Source organism: Pistacia vera, unplaced genomic scaffold (assembly GCF_008641045.1).
Source record: "Pistacia vera cultivar Batoury unplaced genomic scaffold, PisVer_v2 Contig35, whole genome shotgun sequence".
Classification (NCBI taxonomy): domain Eukaryota; kingdom Viridiplantae; phylum Streptophyta; class Magnoliopsida; order Sapindales; family Anacardiaceae; genus Pistacia; species Pistacia vera.
Genome location: NW_022196168.1, coordinates 901,345 through 918,587, shown reverse-complemented (window position 1 = coordinate 918,587; position 17,243 = coordinate 901,345). Strand labels below are relative to the sequence as shown.

The window sequence follows — 17,243 nt, the reverse complement described above, 5'->3', positions numbered from 1 at the left end:
CCATATGGATGTAGACAATGCATTTTTACAAGGAGATTTGCATGAAGAGATTTATATGAATCTGCCACAAGGGTTTGTCAGACAACCTAGACAAAATTTGGTATGTAAACTCCATATGTCTGTATATGGGTTAAAATAGGCTTCTAGAGCCTAGAATTCTAAACTTACGTCGGCACTTCTCTCTAGAGGTTTTCATCAGTCCAAGTCAAATTACTCTTTTTTCATTAAGAGAAATGACTCTCAAGTGGTGTTGTTACTTGTATATGTGGCTGATATAGTCTTAACAGGCAGTCATCTGGATTTAATTAATCACACCAAGCAATTGTTTCACTCACATTTTAAGATTAAGGACTTGGGATTATTGAGGTATTTTTTGGGCATTGAAGTGGCCAAGTCTGATAAAGGTATTAATATCTCTGAAAGAAATATGCTTTTGAATTGATCTCTGAAACAGGTTTATTTGCTTCGAAACCTGTTGTAATTCCTTTGGATCAATATCTCAAGCTTACTTCTCAGACTTATGATCAATTATTTCACATTGCTGATGATCCTCCTTTGCTTGACCCAGCTGTTTTCCAAAAACTTATAGGGAAGCTTTTGTATCTTTGCATGACTAGGCCAGATCTGAGTTATTATATGAATTTTCTCAGTCAATTCATGCATAATCCCAAACAATCACACATAAATGTTGCATTGAAAATTGTCAAATATGTGAAATCTGCTCCAGGTTTGGGATTATTTTTTCCATCTACTAACTCTATGCAATTACAAGCATATAGTGATTCAGATTGGGCCTCCTGTCTCATGACCAAAAAATATGTTATTGTTATTGTGTTTTTCTGGGAAATTCTCTTATGTCTTGGAAATCAAAACGGCAAGTTATAGTCTCCAAGTCATCTTCTAAGGTAGAATATAGGGCTATGGCCTCAACTGTTTGTGAAATAATTTGGCTTGTTCAACTGCTCTCTAATCTTGCTTTTCATAATTTGGCTTTTGTTACTTTATATTGTGACAATCAATCCGCTAACCATATTGCTTCCATCCAATGTTCCATGAGCGCACTAAACATATTGACATTGATTGTCATTTGGTTTGAGAGAAACTCAAGGATGGTTTAATCAAAACTGCATATGTTTATACAAGTGAACAACCAGTTGCTTTATTGATGAAAGCACTTAGCAGTAGAACTCATCATCATTTGCCGTGCAAGTTAGGAGTTCTAGATCTCTATCATTGACCAACTTTTGTGGGGAGGGGGGGGGTTGTTGTTGGTTTGGAGAATAATAGGTTCAGTAACAAATTGTAGTTACAGTTAACTTAGTTTAGTTTGTTCATATTTTAGTTTGTTACAGTAAGCTAAAGTAGTTACATTGACTATAGTTAATTAGCTGTCTTTAATCATGGTTAGTTACTGAAGTTTGTTGTATCGTTTAGTTAAAAGGACTTCGATCCTTTACTTGTAAACTGTGACTGATAATGAAATAATACAGCTTCAAGTTTCTCTTCTTTACTCCTCTGTTCTTTGTCCTCTAACAGTAATGATATTGAAAAGCACCATATACTTATAACAAAATTATCAAAAGATGTATGTGCTCAAAGAATCTAAGATAGCTCCCTAGATGATGATTTCATTTTATTCGTAATCTTTTTAATTTATCCTAATTTTTTTTATTAATATATAAATGTTTATTGAGCACCTCACTTTCAAACATGTTTGATACCTCATACCTTTTTTTTTTTTTTTTTTTTTTTTTGTTTAATAAACTCAATCAAACAGGTTTTCTGAATTAGTGAAATTTACTTTATTTAACAGATCACCTTGACTGTAAGTCCATAGGATTTGTGAAAAATTGGATATTTCAATTCATTAGTATTTACACTGATAGTTACAAGCTTTATATAGGGGAGATACAATCTACAGAATCTCATAATTATGTCAATTACAATATACCGACATAATTAGAAGATTACAGGATATCAAAAATATTATGAGTATCCTAAAACTGACAAAATTAAGAGATTACATAATATTTTGGAAATATTTAGGAAATCTCACCACTCCCCCTCAAGTTGGTGCGTAGCTGTCACACATGCCCCACTTATCTAAAACTTGTAAGAAAATACGTTTGGAGACAACCTTGGTAAGAATATCGGCCAATTGATCATCTGATCGAATCTTGGACAATTCAATAATCTTTTCATCCAGTTTTTCTTTGATGAAAAATCTATCTACTTCAACATGCTTTGTACAATCATGTTGAACTGGATTATAAGCAATATCACATGCTGCTTTATTGTCACAATATAACTGGATTGGTTGATTAGATTGATAGCCCAAATCTTGCAGTAGAAATCTTAGCCACTAAGTTTCACAAATCCCAAGGGCCATTCCCCTAAATTCTGCTTCAGCGCTTGAGCATGCCACAACATTCTATTTCTTGCTTCTCCACGTGACTAGATTACCTTTTACAAAAGTGAAATAACTAGAAATAGATCATCTGTCATCCACTACTCTAGCCCAATTAGCATCAGTATATGCATTCACATTTTGGTAGTCCTTGTTTTTAGAAAATAAGATTCCTTTTCCAGGAGCATGTTTTAAATATCTCAATATACGCATAACTGCGTTCATATGTTGCTCTCCGTGATTATGCATGAACTAACTGACTGACTATACTCAATGCATAAGCAAGATCTGGCCTAGTGTGAGACAAGTACATCAATCTTCCCACAAGTCTCTGGTATCTCCCTTTGTCAACTGGTACTTGATCAGTCTTGACTCCTAATTTCAAACCTTCTTCTATTGGTGTATCAGCTAGTTGACATGTTGACACACCAGTTTCCTATAGTACATCCAAGGCATACTTTCTTTGTGATAGAAAGATACCTCTGTTAGATTGAGATACTTCAATTTTGAGAAAATATTTCAAAGAACCTAAGTTCTTCATCTCAAATTCTTCTGATAAGTACTTTTGTAGAGCATTACTTTCTTCTAGATCATTTCCTGTAACCGCCATATCATCCATATACACAATAAATGCAGTGATCTTTCCTTGTTATTTTTTTAAGAAACAATGTGTGATCTGAATTGCTCTGATGGTAGCCAAAAAGCTTCATAGCTTTGGTGAACCTCCCAAACATGCCCTTGGAGATTGTTTTAACCCATACAATGACTTTTTTAACTTACAAACCTTTTGGCTATGCCTCCCTATAAGAATACACCCTAGTGGAGAATCCATATATATCTGTTTAGACAATTCTCCATGTAGGAAAGCATTATTCACATTGAACTGTTGTAATGGCCAATCCAAGTTTGCAGCTAAAGATAACAAGACACGTACTGTGCTGATTTTGGCTACAAGTGCAAATGTCTCTGTATAGCTTATCCCATGAGTTTGGGTGTACCCCTTTGCTACTAGTCTTGCTTTAAATCATTCAATCATACCATCAGCTTTATACTTCACAGTGTAAACCCATCGACATCTAACAATCTTCTTTCATGGTGAACGATCAACAAGTTCCCAAGTCTCATTGTTCTATAACGATTTCATCTCTTCATTCATGGTAGCTTTCCATTTTGGATCAGATAAGACTTCCTGCACACTATTACGAATAGATACAACAGATAATTGATTCACAAATGAGAAATTTGATTATGACAAATGATGGTTAGACACATAATGACTCATGGGGTATTTAACCTTACTAGATAGCTCAGGTTTGTATGTTGGTTTGGGAATCCCTCTAGTATTATGTGGTGGTAGTTGTTTCCTTATTGGTTCAGACTCAATTGGTTCAGACTAAATTAGGACTATTCTCAACAAATGGTGGTTGTGACATACCAGGAATGAGAGACTCAGACTGAGAAGTTTCTACAAACGGGTTTGATACCACCACCACATTTTCATCATCCACTTTATCTTCTTGTTAAACAACAAGTCTAGTTTGTGACTCATAATCTCCCATATCTTGAATAACATAGTCAAGAGTCTGAATTTCTTCCTCACAATACTCCCCTTGAAGTTCAAACTCAGAAGAAAAATACATCAATTCTTCATGGATAATAACATCCATCGTCACAAATGTTTGTTGAGTTGGAGTATGATAACATTGATACCCCTTTTGATGAACACCATACCCAATGAAAACACATTTCTATGCACGAGGGGACAACTTGTTGCATTGATGTTTATGGAGGTGAACAAAGGTGATACAGCCAAAAACATGAGGTGGTAAGTTCAGGACCGTTGGAGCATTCACTGCTTTACCAAGAGCCTGAAAAGGTGTCTGGAACCCAATAGAACTAGAGGGTATGCGATTGATTAAGTAGGTCGCCTCTCATCTAACCTCTAAGCAACTTACTTCCAAATTTGGAATCGAGTTTTTTCGTAGAATTTCTCCACATATTTTTTTTTTTTTTTTTTTACTTATGACTTTTTTTTTAACCTTTTTTTTTTTAACTCCTTGGCTATTTGACTTTTTTTAAATTTATTTATTTATTTATTTATTTTTGCTAAAGATAAAAGAAACAAAAACAAAAAAATGAATAAGAGATTTGAAAGATAAAAAAACACAAACTCCTTTCTGTGGAGACGATGGTAGCAGCAAATCGATGGCAGGTCAGAGTTGTCGATGGCAGATCAGCGACGATAGCAATAGATCAAGGGAAGATCAGAGTTTTCTCGGCTAGGTTGGCAGCAACAGCGGTTGAGATAGCAGTAGAAAGCCAATTCTTTCGCGGCTGGGTTTGCAATGGCAGTGGTTGAGACATTAACAGAACGCCGATTTTTTTTTTTTTTTTTTTTTTTTGTTTTTTGTTGACGATCAGATAAATTTGGTAATGTTGAATTGGCAATTTGATGGTGTGGTTTGAGGTTGATGGTTTTGATTGAAGATTGTTGATATGTGTATTTGGCAATTTGATATGGGTAGGATGGTGTTTTCTGGTGACCAAAGTTGGAGGTTTGGTTGGTGGGTTTGATTAATTGTGTCGTTTTCTCCTTCTTGGATTAACGATGACTGGATGGATGTTTACTTGCCGGTGATTTTTTCTGGTGACTGCTCTACAATGAGCAATTTTTTTTATTTTTTTTTAGATCAGAGAGTGGCTCTGATACCATGTGAAAAATTAGATATTTTAATTCATTGATATTTACATTGATAGTTACAGGCTTTATATAGGGGAGATGCAATCTATAGAATCTCATAATTATGTCAATTACAATATACCGACATAATTAGGAGATTACAGGATATTAAAAATATTATGAGTATCCTAAAACTGATAAAATTAAGAGATTACATAATATTTTGGAAATATTTAGGAAATCTCAACAGGATTTACTATAATATATTTTAGCAAAAAAATAAAGGTGATATCAAACAACAAAGTAATTTATTTAAGCCTCGTTAAAGTTTGTTCAACTCAAAAATCATTTTTGCACCTTGGATTATATATACCACATCCACAAGTATAATACAAGTGTAATAGGTAAATTACTGCTCATCATATAAAAAAGAAAAAAAACGTGAAATCAATCAGATAGTTTGACTAACCACTCGGCTTGTGGCCGGATTGCAAGACTTTAGCCATCTGAGTAGGTTACCTAGAGGTTTTGTGTTTGAGTCTCACAAAGTGGTCATCTACCACCTTTGTGACTTATTTGGCCTGTATAGATTCCGAAGATTAGTTGAGATGCACACAAATTGATCCAAACACCCTAATTACCCAAAAAAAAAAAAAAAAAAAAAAAATTGTATAGTTTGACTTACAACATCCAACACAAAGCAGTGAGAGAAATTGATAACCCCACTTCAAGTTCTTAGGAAACACATAATTTTAATGGTACTAGTAAAGAAATTTGACTCTCAAACAAAGAAAATATATATGAAACATTTCAGTGAATACCTCAATCACTCGGGCAATGCCTTTGAAAGATCTTCCATTGTAAAGATTAAGCACACTTACTCAACTAAATAACCAACACTAGTTACAGAACAATATAGCTTACAACTTAAAGAAAAATAGGAGAAAAGCTAAGTGAATGTAGCACACAAGAATTTCATTAAGCTTTGGCTTGCCTTTTAAGCTATAGTTACTTCAATATCAATTTAAATAAGTAACTATGTTATTTTAATGAGTCATGGAGAATATCTACATTATTTATTATCATGGACTACTTAAGGACTTATAGGTCTTTCTTGATTTGGGCTAGTGGGCTCAACAACAGGAACAATATCTTGAGGTGCTTGACCACTTGGATCAGGATTTGGATCACCATACTCAGTTGAAGGTGTTCCTTGTTCTCCACAGAAACATGTATGTTGTGAATAGCCTGAGGGGCTTGCTGGGTAGTGATTGTGAGGAGAAGGTGTAGCTGCCCCCAAAATATGGACTTGGATGCCAGTTTTTTCTTTGAAAGTATGGGCACTAAGGTCCTTGGAAACAAAGATTCTTAACAATGTACGAATTCTTGACCATAATGATGATCTGGGATCCGATTTTTTAAAGACTTCCCTATGCTCATAAACAAAAATGGCCATGAAAATGATGAGAGCCAAGATTGAAACGATGCCAGCAATGAGAAACAGCCCCCAGAAACTATTAAGGCCAAGGCTGTGTGAAGAAACTAAGGTGCTCGGGTCAGGGCAGCTATTTTTCTTGAACCATGCATCTTTAATTTCATTCATTTTTGGTCCCTCGGTCACATTTAAGATCGCCCTTGAAACATCGGGTACTAGAGGTGAACCAAGTGGGAAGGCCTACAGCTCATCAAACGAATAGAGATCTCCATTAGAAATAAGCACAACAGAGGAGGTGAGAAATTCAAGAAACTAAGAGAGTTTAGAGAACTTACAAAGCCAAAACCAGCTGTGTTAAATGTTGGTTCAACCATGGTATATTTGGAGCAATATTTTCCAAGAAACAAATTAATGTATGGCACTTCGTCAAAAGCAGCGGCTATACCGCCATTTGCAGTTCCATTTTTAAAAAGGGCGTCACATTCTTCTACTGAACCATAAACCCGTAGATTTTTTTCCTTAAAGCCTAATTCTTTCAAGATTCCCAAAACAAATGAACCTTGCTTGAACCCAACATTTTCCCCTCTCTTTATCAATTCTGTTACATCACTAACAGTAGGCTGGAGCCGTTGAACCGTAAGTAGTGATGTCAAGCTAGCTGTGTAGCTTTGGGTGAGTATGAGGACTACAAAACACCAGACAATCACCACAAATCGAGCCAAATTGCTTATCACTCTCTCCCCTGCGAACTCAATTCAAGATAATTAGCTAATAACATTAATGTAAAACCTTGCATTGTTGCTAAAAAGGGATAACTTGAAGTGTAAGTTATAAATGGTGAAAGAAATTACGGTGTGAAAAAACCATGGTCGAGAAGGAGAACCAGAAGCTTGTTCCAACTTGATGCTCAGGCGGACCGCGAAAATCTTCATTGATTCTGTGCTCAAGAACCCAGATGACCAGTCCTATGAAAAGGAAAAAACAAGCACTTGTTATCCAAAGGTCCCATGTCAGGGGCTTCAGGAACACCCATGCATTTTTCTTGTTGTTGTCTTTGATTGGCACAATCATTGACACTCCAGATTCGGTATATGGTAAGGTGAAGTCCACAAATTGTGATCTATTGGCCACAATTGTAATATCTCCCACCACAGCATCAAATTTCTGCTCATAGTTACAAAAAATAGAGATCAAATAAGACATCATATCAAGCCTATGCACTCCTAATGCTTGCAAAAATTCTATGAGCACATACTTCTTTGTATTTTTATATAAAGTATACTACAAATAAAAACTACACTACTAGGCAGGATAAGAACTTTTACCCCAAGCTTGACTTGATAGATCATATCGTTATATGAACCGGAGCTAATGCCATAAGATAGTGCAAAGGGAATGAACTCATAATTGATAGCGTATGGCAATGCTTGCATTACAGCATTAAAGACATCAATGCAGTAGCCAGTTGCTATTGTTTTGTTAGTAGTAGGATCTATTATGACTTTTACAAACTCTCTAAAACCATTCTTCACTGGCACTCCTATGCGCAATATCTTCTTATTAGTCGGAATTTCCCAACCCTTTGGAATAGATGTAGAGTCCCCTGGCCATATAATAGATCCAAGATGGGATTTTGAAGTTGAATATGCACTTGTTAAATTCAATTTCTTCGTTAGCCCTTTCTTTAGAGTCCAAAATCCAATCCCTCTTTCCCCATCACCATTCACATTGAGTATTTGAAAAGCTAACGACTGCAACTGCCCATCAACAAACATGTAATCTCCAGTGAGGCCTCTGAATTTAGTTACTGATAATGATTCAAGAAGTTTAGGACCATTCCTGGAGACACCAAAAGCTTCAAGGTCTGTTGCATTGGTGGAAACATATGTCATATAAAAGCCAAAGTTTGTAATACCAATGTTATCAAATGCCATAGCTAGTGCCATTGTAGCATCATAAGCCAACAATCCAAAAATGTTCAGTTCAGTATCAGCAAGGCTTGGATTTTCCTGTTGGAATTTTCTCTTCCATCGAAGTCGAAAACCATCAAGCACTTTAGTTTTAGAAACATAAGGCCTTACACCAAACACTCCTTGCATTGATTCAATCACTGAAGGCTCCAATGAAGTAAAAAAATTAGTTAATCCATCAGTAAAAATCCAAAAATACCATTGATTCATCATTCCAACTTGTTTTGCTTTAGTAAAAAGCCTAGAGCCAAGAGAAGGCAACATGTGCACAATGAACACTCTAGTTTGCATAGTCATTAAGTTATAAAGCTCTTCAACAATTTGGTCATCAGAAGCGACAGGAGAAATGGCACTTCTGTAAGGGACGCTTGTGCTAATAGCTTGCAATGCATCAGTTAAATAAGGTATGACTCCTTCACCAAACTCATTGTCCACGTAAATGGGCACAACTTCTCTCCAACCAAAGGCTTGAATAATTGAAGTTATGGCACCAACCTGAGAGGAGTCATTTTGCGTAGCTTGGAAGAAATATGGACTTCTGAGGGAAGTAAGAGAAGGGCTTGTTGCAGAAAATGAGAGAATGGGCACTTGAGATTTGTTTCCAAGATCAATAACAAAGTTGGTTTGCATAGAATTCTCTGGTCCGATTATGGCTTGCACTTGCACATTCTTTATCAAGTCTAGAGCTGTAAAATAGGCAAAAAGATTCTTCTCTTCAATTAAATTTCTAAATCTAAATGTATCAAAGTTTAATCTTTGTTTCAACAAATGTTTCGAAGATTAGTGACAAATTTCAAGTTCATTTATATCTAATAAATATCTTCTGACAAGGACGCTAACAATATTTACCAAGAAAAAATAACGGAAGTGGGACAGAATATAGTAAAAAACTAAATTAATTAATATTACATATACAAATCAATAAATGATTTAATTAATTAAACCACTTATTAATAAGATATTATCAAATCATTTGCATCCAAAGTTCATACTTTTATTGTAAAAACTGAGCTAAATTTCTTCCTCTACACAGTCTAAACTCTTCAGAATTTTGAGACGAAGTATAAGTTCAAACAAAACACTTCATTTAATGAGCTCAATTTAATGACTTCTACTCGCAAGTGACTCCTTCACTAGTCTGAAACTCTATTTATGGCAGTACAAGTTAAGATTTTTTTGTTCCTGCTTTTTATTTTCTCACATGTTGCCGCCGAGATTGACGACCTCGAGAGCAATTTTGATATTTTCAGATTAAAATTAAAACTATTATACATGAATTCTGGCCCCCACCCACCACCCCCCCCCCCCCCCCCCCCCCCCCCCCCCCCCCCCCCGCCCCCCCCCCCCCCCCCCACACACACACACACACACACACACACACACACACACACACATATATTCTAAATCTACGTCATATACAAAATTTAACGCACTCTTTCCACTTTTCTTCTCTACGAAGTCTATTTGTTTGTTATGATTTTATCTCTAAAATTCTTTATACTCTCATTCCCTCTTTATCTTTCTCATGATATTCCCTCTTAAAACTTTTGAAGACTAAAGTTATTGAAGTTTTCACTACTTAAGATGTCACAATTAGCTATGTTTTCTGTTTTATCAGTTTTAGGTATGTGTATTGCTTATTTTAATTTAGTTTATTTTAGGGTTGAATCACACGTGTTTTTTGAAGGTTTTTTATTTTAATTTGAGGGAAAAGACATGTATCTTATGAATTTATTTTGTGTTTTGTGTCTAAGAATGTTCATACTTTTCCAAATTAAAACCTTAATTATATTTTAAAGGAGATTATTCTTCACCCTTCACCCACCGGCCACTTTCCTACATTTCAAACATCACTATTCAACTGTTCAAAATTATTAAAGAAATTTGAGTTACTATTAATGTTTATACCAAGAAAATTCTTCTTTATTTTATTAATTCATATTAAACGTCAACACAATGTTGACTTGATTTAAGTTTTGGTTAATTTTACCTTAGGTTAGGTCTGATCAAAATCATGAAAATTTATATTATAATATTTGGAAGCCAAAAAAAAAAATTAAAAAAAAAATAAAAGAAGGTTTTGTTCAGGGTTTACTCAACACATTTACTCAAAATTTTGTTTATCGTAGATTTATTCAAATAGAAAAGTATTGTGTTATTTTATTCTTTTCTTTTAGATTATTGATATTGTATTATTTTCTTTGTTTAAGGTTTGGTTATTTTTTAAAGTTTTACTAATTGTTTGGCAAACAATAGTGAAGCCGCGGAGGGCCCCTTGGCAAAATTCCTGGGTCCGCCACTGCTTATATTTATCAAATGACGATCAGGAGCTTAAGTCTTAAGCTATAACAAAAATGGCTAAACAAACAACCAGCGAAAGAAGAGAGGGAGGTGTAGTTTACGTACCAGCAGCAGCTGCACCAATATCATCGCTCTTGGAGTGTCTGGTGTTGAGAATCAGCCTGGTTTTGTAGTGAGAATTAGTGGCATAAAAGTCTGAAAGCGCCATGTTGATGCAACTCAAACTCATCTTCCCAAATTCTCCATTTACGTTAAGAATCACGCCCACATTAACTGGGATTGTTGTGTTTTGTGATATGGCCGTGTGTTTGAAGAAGATGAAAGAAAAAAAGAGAGAAAGAAAAAAAGAGAAAGAAACAAGATTGGTTGGTCTCTGTCTCATCTTTGAGGCTTTGATACTAAGAGTTTAGATTAGACAATTGATAGCTTAACTTGTTTGTATATATATAGTGAGAATCGAGATACTATTTAATTTAAAAAGTATGTATATATATATATGAAGCCTAGAAGAAGGAAGAGTACTATATGGGAAGGACTAAATATAGCAAGAATTTTCTAATTTCACTTGCCAAAAGAAAATTTCTTGCTGACTTTTATTGTAGGAAAATTTCAAGCTCCTATTGTCAAACTATAGGATATTTGTAGCGAAGAAGCAACCAAAATGTTCAAGTATTTTATAATTTTTTTTTATATAAATATGTGGATTAAGTGAGCTAATTAATGTTACAATAATACTATATACGTATTCAAAATTGAATCTCATATATATATATATGAGATTCAATTTTGAATACGTATATAGTATTATTGTAACATTAATTAGCTCACTTAATCCACATATATATATATATATATAATCGATCAGTTGCAATCACAAGTTAAAGTAATTTCAATGAATAATGTAGGTGTGTAATGTAAAGGTGGCATGAGATGATAAAGCATCTGATTGTGTTTATAGCAAAACTCCTTAACAATTGTCTAGAGTTAACTACTTTTTCTCATCCAAATAACAGCTTAACAGACACTTTCCCACCCATGGACTTTTAAAATACTATTTTACTACTCAAATTTATATTTCAGCGATGAACTGTGAGTAAACTTGGTCCATGCTATTGGGGCTTTTGAAGATGGGAGGTCGTGAGTCTTTTGGTGGTAGAATGTTGGATTTCGGTGGTTAAGATTGATCAGAATTTGACTTGGGAGGGATGGTTGCACAAACCCTAATCGTTTGATAGTCGGCAATTGGAAAGGTCGGCGAGAGTAGGGTTTGAGGGGTTTTGATGAGTGGTGATCAAAGAAGACAATGCTGGTGGTGTAGGGTTGCAATGATGTCAGAATCAGAAACGGAAAATATATTTGTATAGTAAAGTGGTATTTTAAAAGTCTATGGATAAGAAAATATCATTAAACCATTATTTGGGTGAAAAAAAATCCTTTACTAAATTGTCTAACTCCTTATTCATAGGAGTGGGACATGTCTGAGTTTAACAACTCAAGAGATACGATTTTGTCTCATTCATAAATCATAATCGTTTACCTTGACCAAATCAAATCATAATCGTTTACCTTGACCAAATCAAACTCTCTTTTTAAAGAATATCCTTGTTACCTAACTTACACTACAATTAAAAGAGTATCTCCTCTCCCCGAGTTAAAAATACAAGTCAGAATTAATGGATCAAGTAATTTAAAAGGAAGAATCTAAAACTAGGCTGTGCAGTGAGACTTTAGAAGTAGTGGAGGAATATTTAACCCTTTGAATGAGTATTTAACCACAATGCTTAATCATCAATTAAACCATCCATTGTTATATCAAACATTGTTTTCAAGTTACCTACTTCTGAAATCCCCACCATCATATTCTATAATAAACCACCATCATATATATATATATATATGAATTTTGTATATGTGTTTTCGCTATCAAGGAAAGTTTGAGTGGAAGGGATGATTAAAAAAAAACAAGTTGGATTATAAATTTTGAGTTAATTAAGTAGTGGGTGACTGGACTTGTAATCTAACCTTATAAGTCAGATTTATTAACAAAAATTGTGGAGCTAAGGATTGGGAATTCAAAGTCTCAAGACATCTATATAATTTAAATTCAACTTAGACAAGAAGGCGAAATTTGAATTAGTATTGGAATTATTATTGGAATGTCAGAATGAATTTAATTTTTTTAGCTGTTATGATACTTCTAGATAATCATACTGAAAAGTAGTAAAGTACCATTATATTTTGTAACTTAATCATAACAAAATTATCAAAACAATAATAAAAAAAAAAAGAAAAGAATTAAGCCATTGAACTAGAAGACTTTCAATCGGATAGCAGGATGTTATAATTATTAAGAAAGAAAATGTACCTTCAAAGACTTCAAAAATTGAAGAAAAATTATATGTGGTAAAAGAATGGTCGATGGAAAATCTTTGTTCTGTAACCATTTACAATTTGCCCCAAATTTGCTGATAAATTAGTTCATTGTGTCCCTTACTTTAGGGCAAGTTTGATGCTTCACATTGTACAATACAGTTAATGACACTGATCCTCTTAGGTATGATATAATAACAAAAATCTTTATGAGGTTTTCGAAATAATAGAAATCTCTCTATCGTTAATGAATTGTTAATAAACCGTTAAAATTTACACTATTATGTGTTAGTGAATATTATCAAATTGCCCTCTTACTACTTATTTTAACACTTAAAACTTAACGGGAGAGAGATTTATGTTATTTCAAAAACCTCAAAAAGATTTTTGTTATTATATCATAATTCAAGAGGATTAATGTCATTAACTCTTAACTCCAAGTGGTTGGTTTGGCGGTAAAGAAGGTTTGTCCTATTTATCGAGTTTCTTTATTCAAACCTCGGGACTACGTACCACAATACCAAAATAATATTATAGTTTACCTAGTCTTTTGGGTTTGTAAAGTGTTCAATGGGCTTCGAGAATTAGTTGAGGAATGCGTAAGCTGGCCCAAACACTTCGATTATCCAAAAAAAAAAAAAAAATGTCATTAACTCTTGTATAATAATACGATACAAACTTTTTCTACATGCCACCAACCAAAAGAAAGAAGAGGTGAAACCCTCATTGTGTAACATATTGACTTATAATTAATTGTCGGTAACTCCATATTCATTGGAGTGGGACATGTCTGAGTCGGACAAGTAAGATTAAATATGATTTTGTCTAATTCATAAACCATAATCGTTTTCCTTTGACCAAATCAAACTATCTACATATGGACTGATATCCTTGTTGGCTAATCGAAAGAGTATCTGCTCTTCTCGCACAGTTAGTCAAAAAAATTATTTTTCACTTTTCTAATTTTATTTCCACTTCTTCAATCTTTAACTAATTTTTGAAAGTCATAAAATTGAAAAGCAAGAATCTGAAAATGGGTTGTGTGGCAGTGAAACTCTAGAAGTAGAGGATAGGATATTTAACACTTTAATGAGTCTTTAACGACAATGCTTAATCATCAAATCCTAGCTTCCCTTCCAGGAACCACCCTTTGTTATGTCAAATATTGTTTTCTCAAATTATTAACTTCTTAATTAAATCCCCATCTTCATCAGATTCTACAATCAACCACCAAGATTATTAACTAAATTAATGAAGTCATGCCGCATCATTTGGGTAGCCATTGACTCCTTTTCTTGGTAAACAGGTTTTTTTCTCATTATATATAAAATTAATTTTAGAATATTTTAAAAATTTTGATACGTGAACCTGTAAAACTACTGTTAAAAGACAAAAACTTTCGACAAGTTTAGAAAGTTTACATGTTAAAAACTGTTATGTCCATACATGTGAAGTGAATAAGTGTATATTGTTTTCTGAAGTTTTTATATATTTTCGCTGTCAAGGAAAGTTGAGTGAATTATGGGATGATTGTAAATATCAAGTTGGATTATTAATTTTGTGTTAATCACTTTACCTACTCTATAGTCTTCAGCACGTGGACATCTAATGTAACCATATGCGTCACATTAATTAAATAATAATATGGAGCTATGGAGTTGGAATTCAAAGTCTCTAGACATCAATTTAAATTCAATAGTAAGTTTGGAGGAGAAAGTGAAATTTGAATTAAAATTCTGTAACCAAGCAAGATGACAATTATAGTCACAATCTACGTATTACCACCGGAATTAATATTGGATGTCGAAATCAATTTAATTTTTAGTTATTACGATACTTCCAGGTAATGATACTGAAAAGCAACATGTATTAATTTTGTAACTCATAACAAATTTATCAAAAGATGTATGTGTTCAAAGAATGGTCAATTTCAAATCTCTAAGTTACCTTCCTTAAGTTGATGACTTCATTTCATTGGTAATCTTTTGTAATTTACCATAATTTTTTTTTATTAACATATATATATATAGTACCTCACTTTTAAACGCGTTTGATGTATCACACCTTTTTGTTTAATCAACCCAATCAAACATGTTCTATGAATAAATGAAATTTATTTTATTTAACAGACCAGCAAATAAAAGAACAAAAAAGTGAAATTTCTAATGTTATTACGTTAAACAAAGTTTTTTCAAGATAGGGAAAATAATTAGAATTACTCTTCAAGATGTACGAGATTTCCTCAGTTTACAAGACAATACAAAGAAGGCCTATCGGCAAATTATACTCCAGCTGCTCCACATGACGCCATGCTGCTCATTCAATGGTGATAACACTTAATGGAATAAAAATGCCAGTGCCACATAAAAATGGGAAGAGAAATTAAAATAAGAGCGCATCCATCGTATATACTGTTTGACTTTCATTAACGTCCTCTTGTGTTTGAAGAATTTCTCAAAAAAAAAAANTAATTAATGTTGCAGTAATACTGTATATATCATACAAAATTAAATATCAAATTTAGATCTAAATAATATATGTAATTGTTAGACCTGATAAAATGGGTACTGTACCTATGGGTCCACCCATACCCCACGTATTTTAAGTAGGTACGAGTTAATATATATAGGACCCATGGGAATAGTACTTGTACCCGGTCCATTTTTTTTTTTTTTGGGGGCAGGTGGACATGAAGAAAAAAGGAATTAGGGTTTCTAATTGACTAATTCTACTAAAAATAATGCATAATCTTTGATATGCACTTAAACTTGGGCTATACAGATATGAAATTAAAGGCAACATGTTAATATAACATTTCAAATGTTTTATTATTTTCGTTGGTTAATATAGTAAGATAACTAATGTCATAAGATATTAAATATTTATAGTTGTTAATTATATTGCAGATGATGAAATGGATAACGCTCGCCTTCTTGTGCCATTAAACAATCTAGGGATTACGAAATCAAGGGAATCCACTAAACCACCATTGACTAATGATCTTTCTTTGAAGTAATCTGATAATATATTCGCTATTATATGGTGTTATTTGGTAACATAATTATGCCTCTTGTAGAAGTTTTACTTTTCCATTTGATTTTTTATTTGACACTGATTTTTTAATAGGTTTTTTAAGTTGATCAATCGTTTATATTATATAACTTTGATTTGAGTTTTATTTGATTTTATATCGAAGAATATGTTAAAAAAATAGGTGACCCGCAAAGGTTGGGTATGGGTTTTATATTTTATTATCCGTTTAGAACTCCTATCCATTTTACCCGTACCCACTTGGCCTTGTAATTGTAGACATATTGTATATAGGTAACTGATCAATTGCAGTCACAAGTAATTTCAATGAATAATGCCAGGTGTGTAAAGTAAAGGTGGGATGAGATGATAAGGAATTATAGCAAAACTCTTTAAAAATTGTCTGAAACTCAAAGCTATGATTTGTCATTAACTCCTTATTAATAGGAGTGGGTCATGTCTGATTTTAAATACTTACAGATATAATTTTGTCTCATTGATAAATCATAATCGTTTACCTTGACCAAATCAAACTATCATTTTGAAGAATATTCTTGAGACCTAACTTAGCTACAATTAAAAGAGTATCTCCTCTCCCCCAGTCAAAAATTTTACTTTTCATCTTCTAATTTAATTTCAACTTCTTTTAATATATAATAATTTTTCAAAGTCTGAATCAATGAATCAAGTCATTGAAAAGCAAGAATCTGAAACTAGGCTCCGCAGTCAGCATTAAGCAGTGAGACTCTAGACGTAGTGGAGGAATATTTGACCCTTTGAACGAGTACTTAACCACAATGTTTAATCATAGATCAAACCCTGGCTTCCCTTCCAAGAACCATCCTTTGTTATATCAAACATTGTTCTCAAGTTACCGTCTTCTAGTATCGCCGTCATCATATTCTATAATCAACCATCAACATATTTAATTTATAAAGATTAATGAAGTTTTGCCACATTTCATTTGGGTACGCGTTTGACTTCTTCTTCTACTTCTTTTTATTTTTTTTTATTTTTTATTTTTTACGAGTTTTCTTTGGGTTTTCTTAT

The 17,243-nt window shown here is 33.3% G+C and overlaps 1 protein-coding gene across 1 annotated transcript; it reads right to left on the bottom strand.

Annotated features, from left to right (window-relative positions):
* Nucleotides 1-6,180: 6,180 nt before the first annotated feature.
* LOC116139283 (glutamate receptor 2.7-like) lies at nucleotides 6,181-11,190 on the bottom strand. The gene is made up of 5 exons (XM_031424962.1): nucleotides 10,899-11,190; nucleotides 7,848-9,178; nucleotides 7,374-7,686; nucleotides 6,858-7,264; nucleotides 6,181-6,762 (listed from the first exon to the last, which is right to left on the bottom strand). The coding sequence occupies exons 1-5, from the start codon at nucleotides 11,173-11,175 to the stop codon at nucleotides 6,181-6,183; spliced, it is 2,910 nt and encodes a 969-aa protein (XP_031280822.1). The 5' UTR covers nucleotides 11,176-11,190.
* Between the last annotated feature and the right edge of the window lie 6,053 nt (nucleotides 11,191-17,243).

Excerpts from the sequence above, each read along its gene's own strand:
- LOC116139283 (XM_031424962.1), bottom strand. The coding sequence starts at position 11,175 with ATGAGACAGAGACCAACCAATCTTGTTTCTTTCTCTTTTTTTCTTTCT. Across the intron at positions 7,265-7,373 it reads GACCATGGTTTTTTCACACC|GGGAGAGAGTGATAAGCAAT; the intron begins GTAATTTCTTTC and ends TTGAGTTCGCAG. Across the intron at positions 6,763-6,857 it reads ACACAGCTGGTTTTGGCTTT|GCCTTCCCACTTGGTTCACC; the intron begins GTAAGTTCTCTA and ends GATGAGCTGTAG.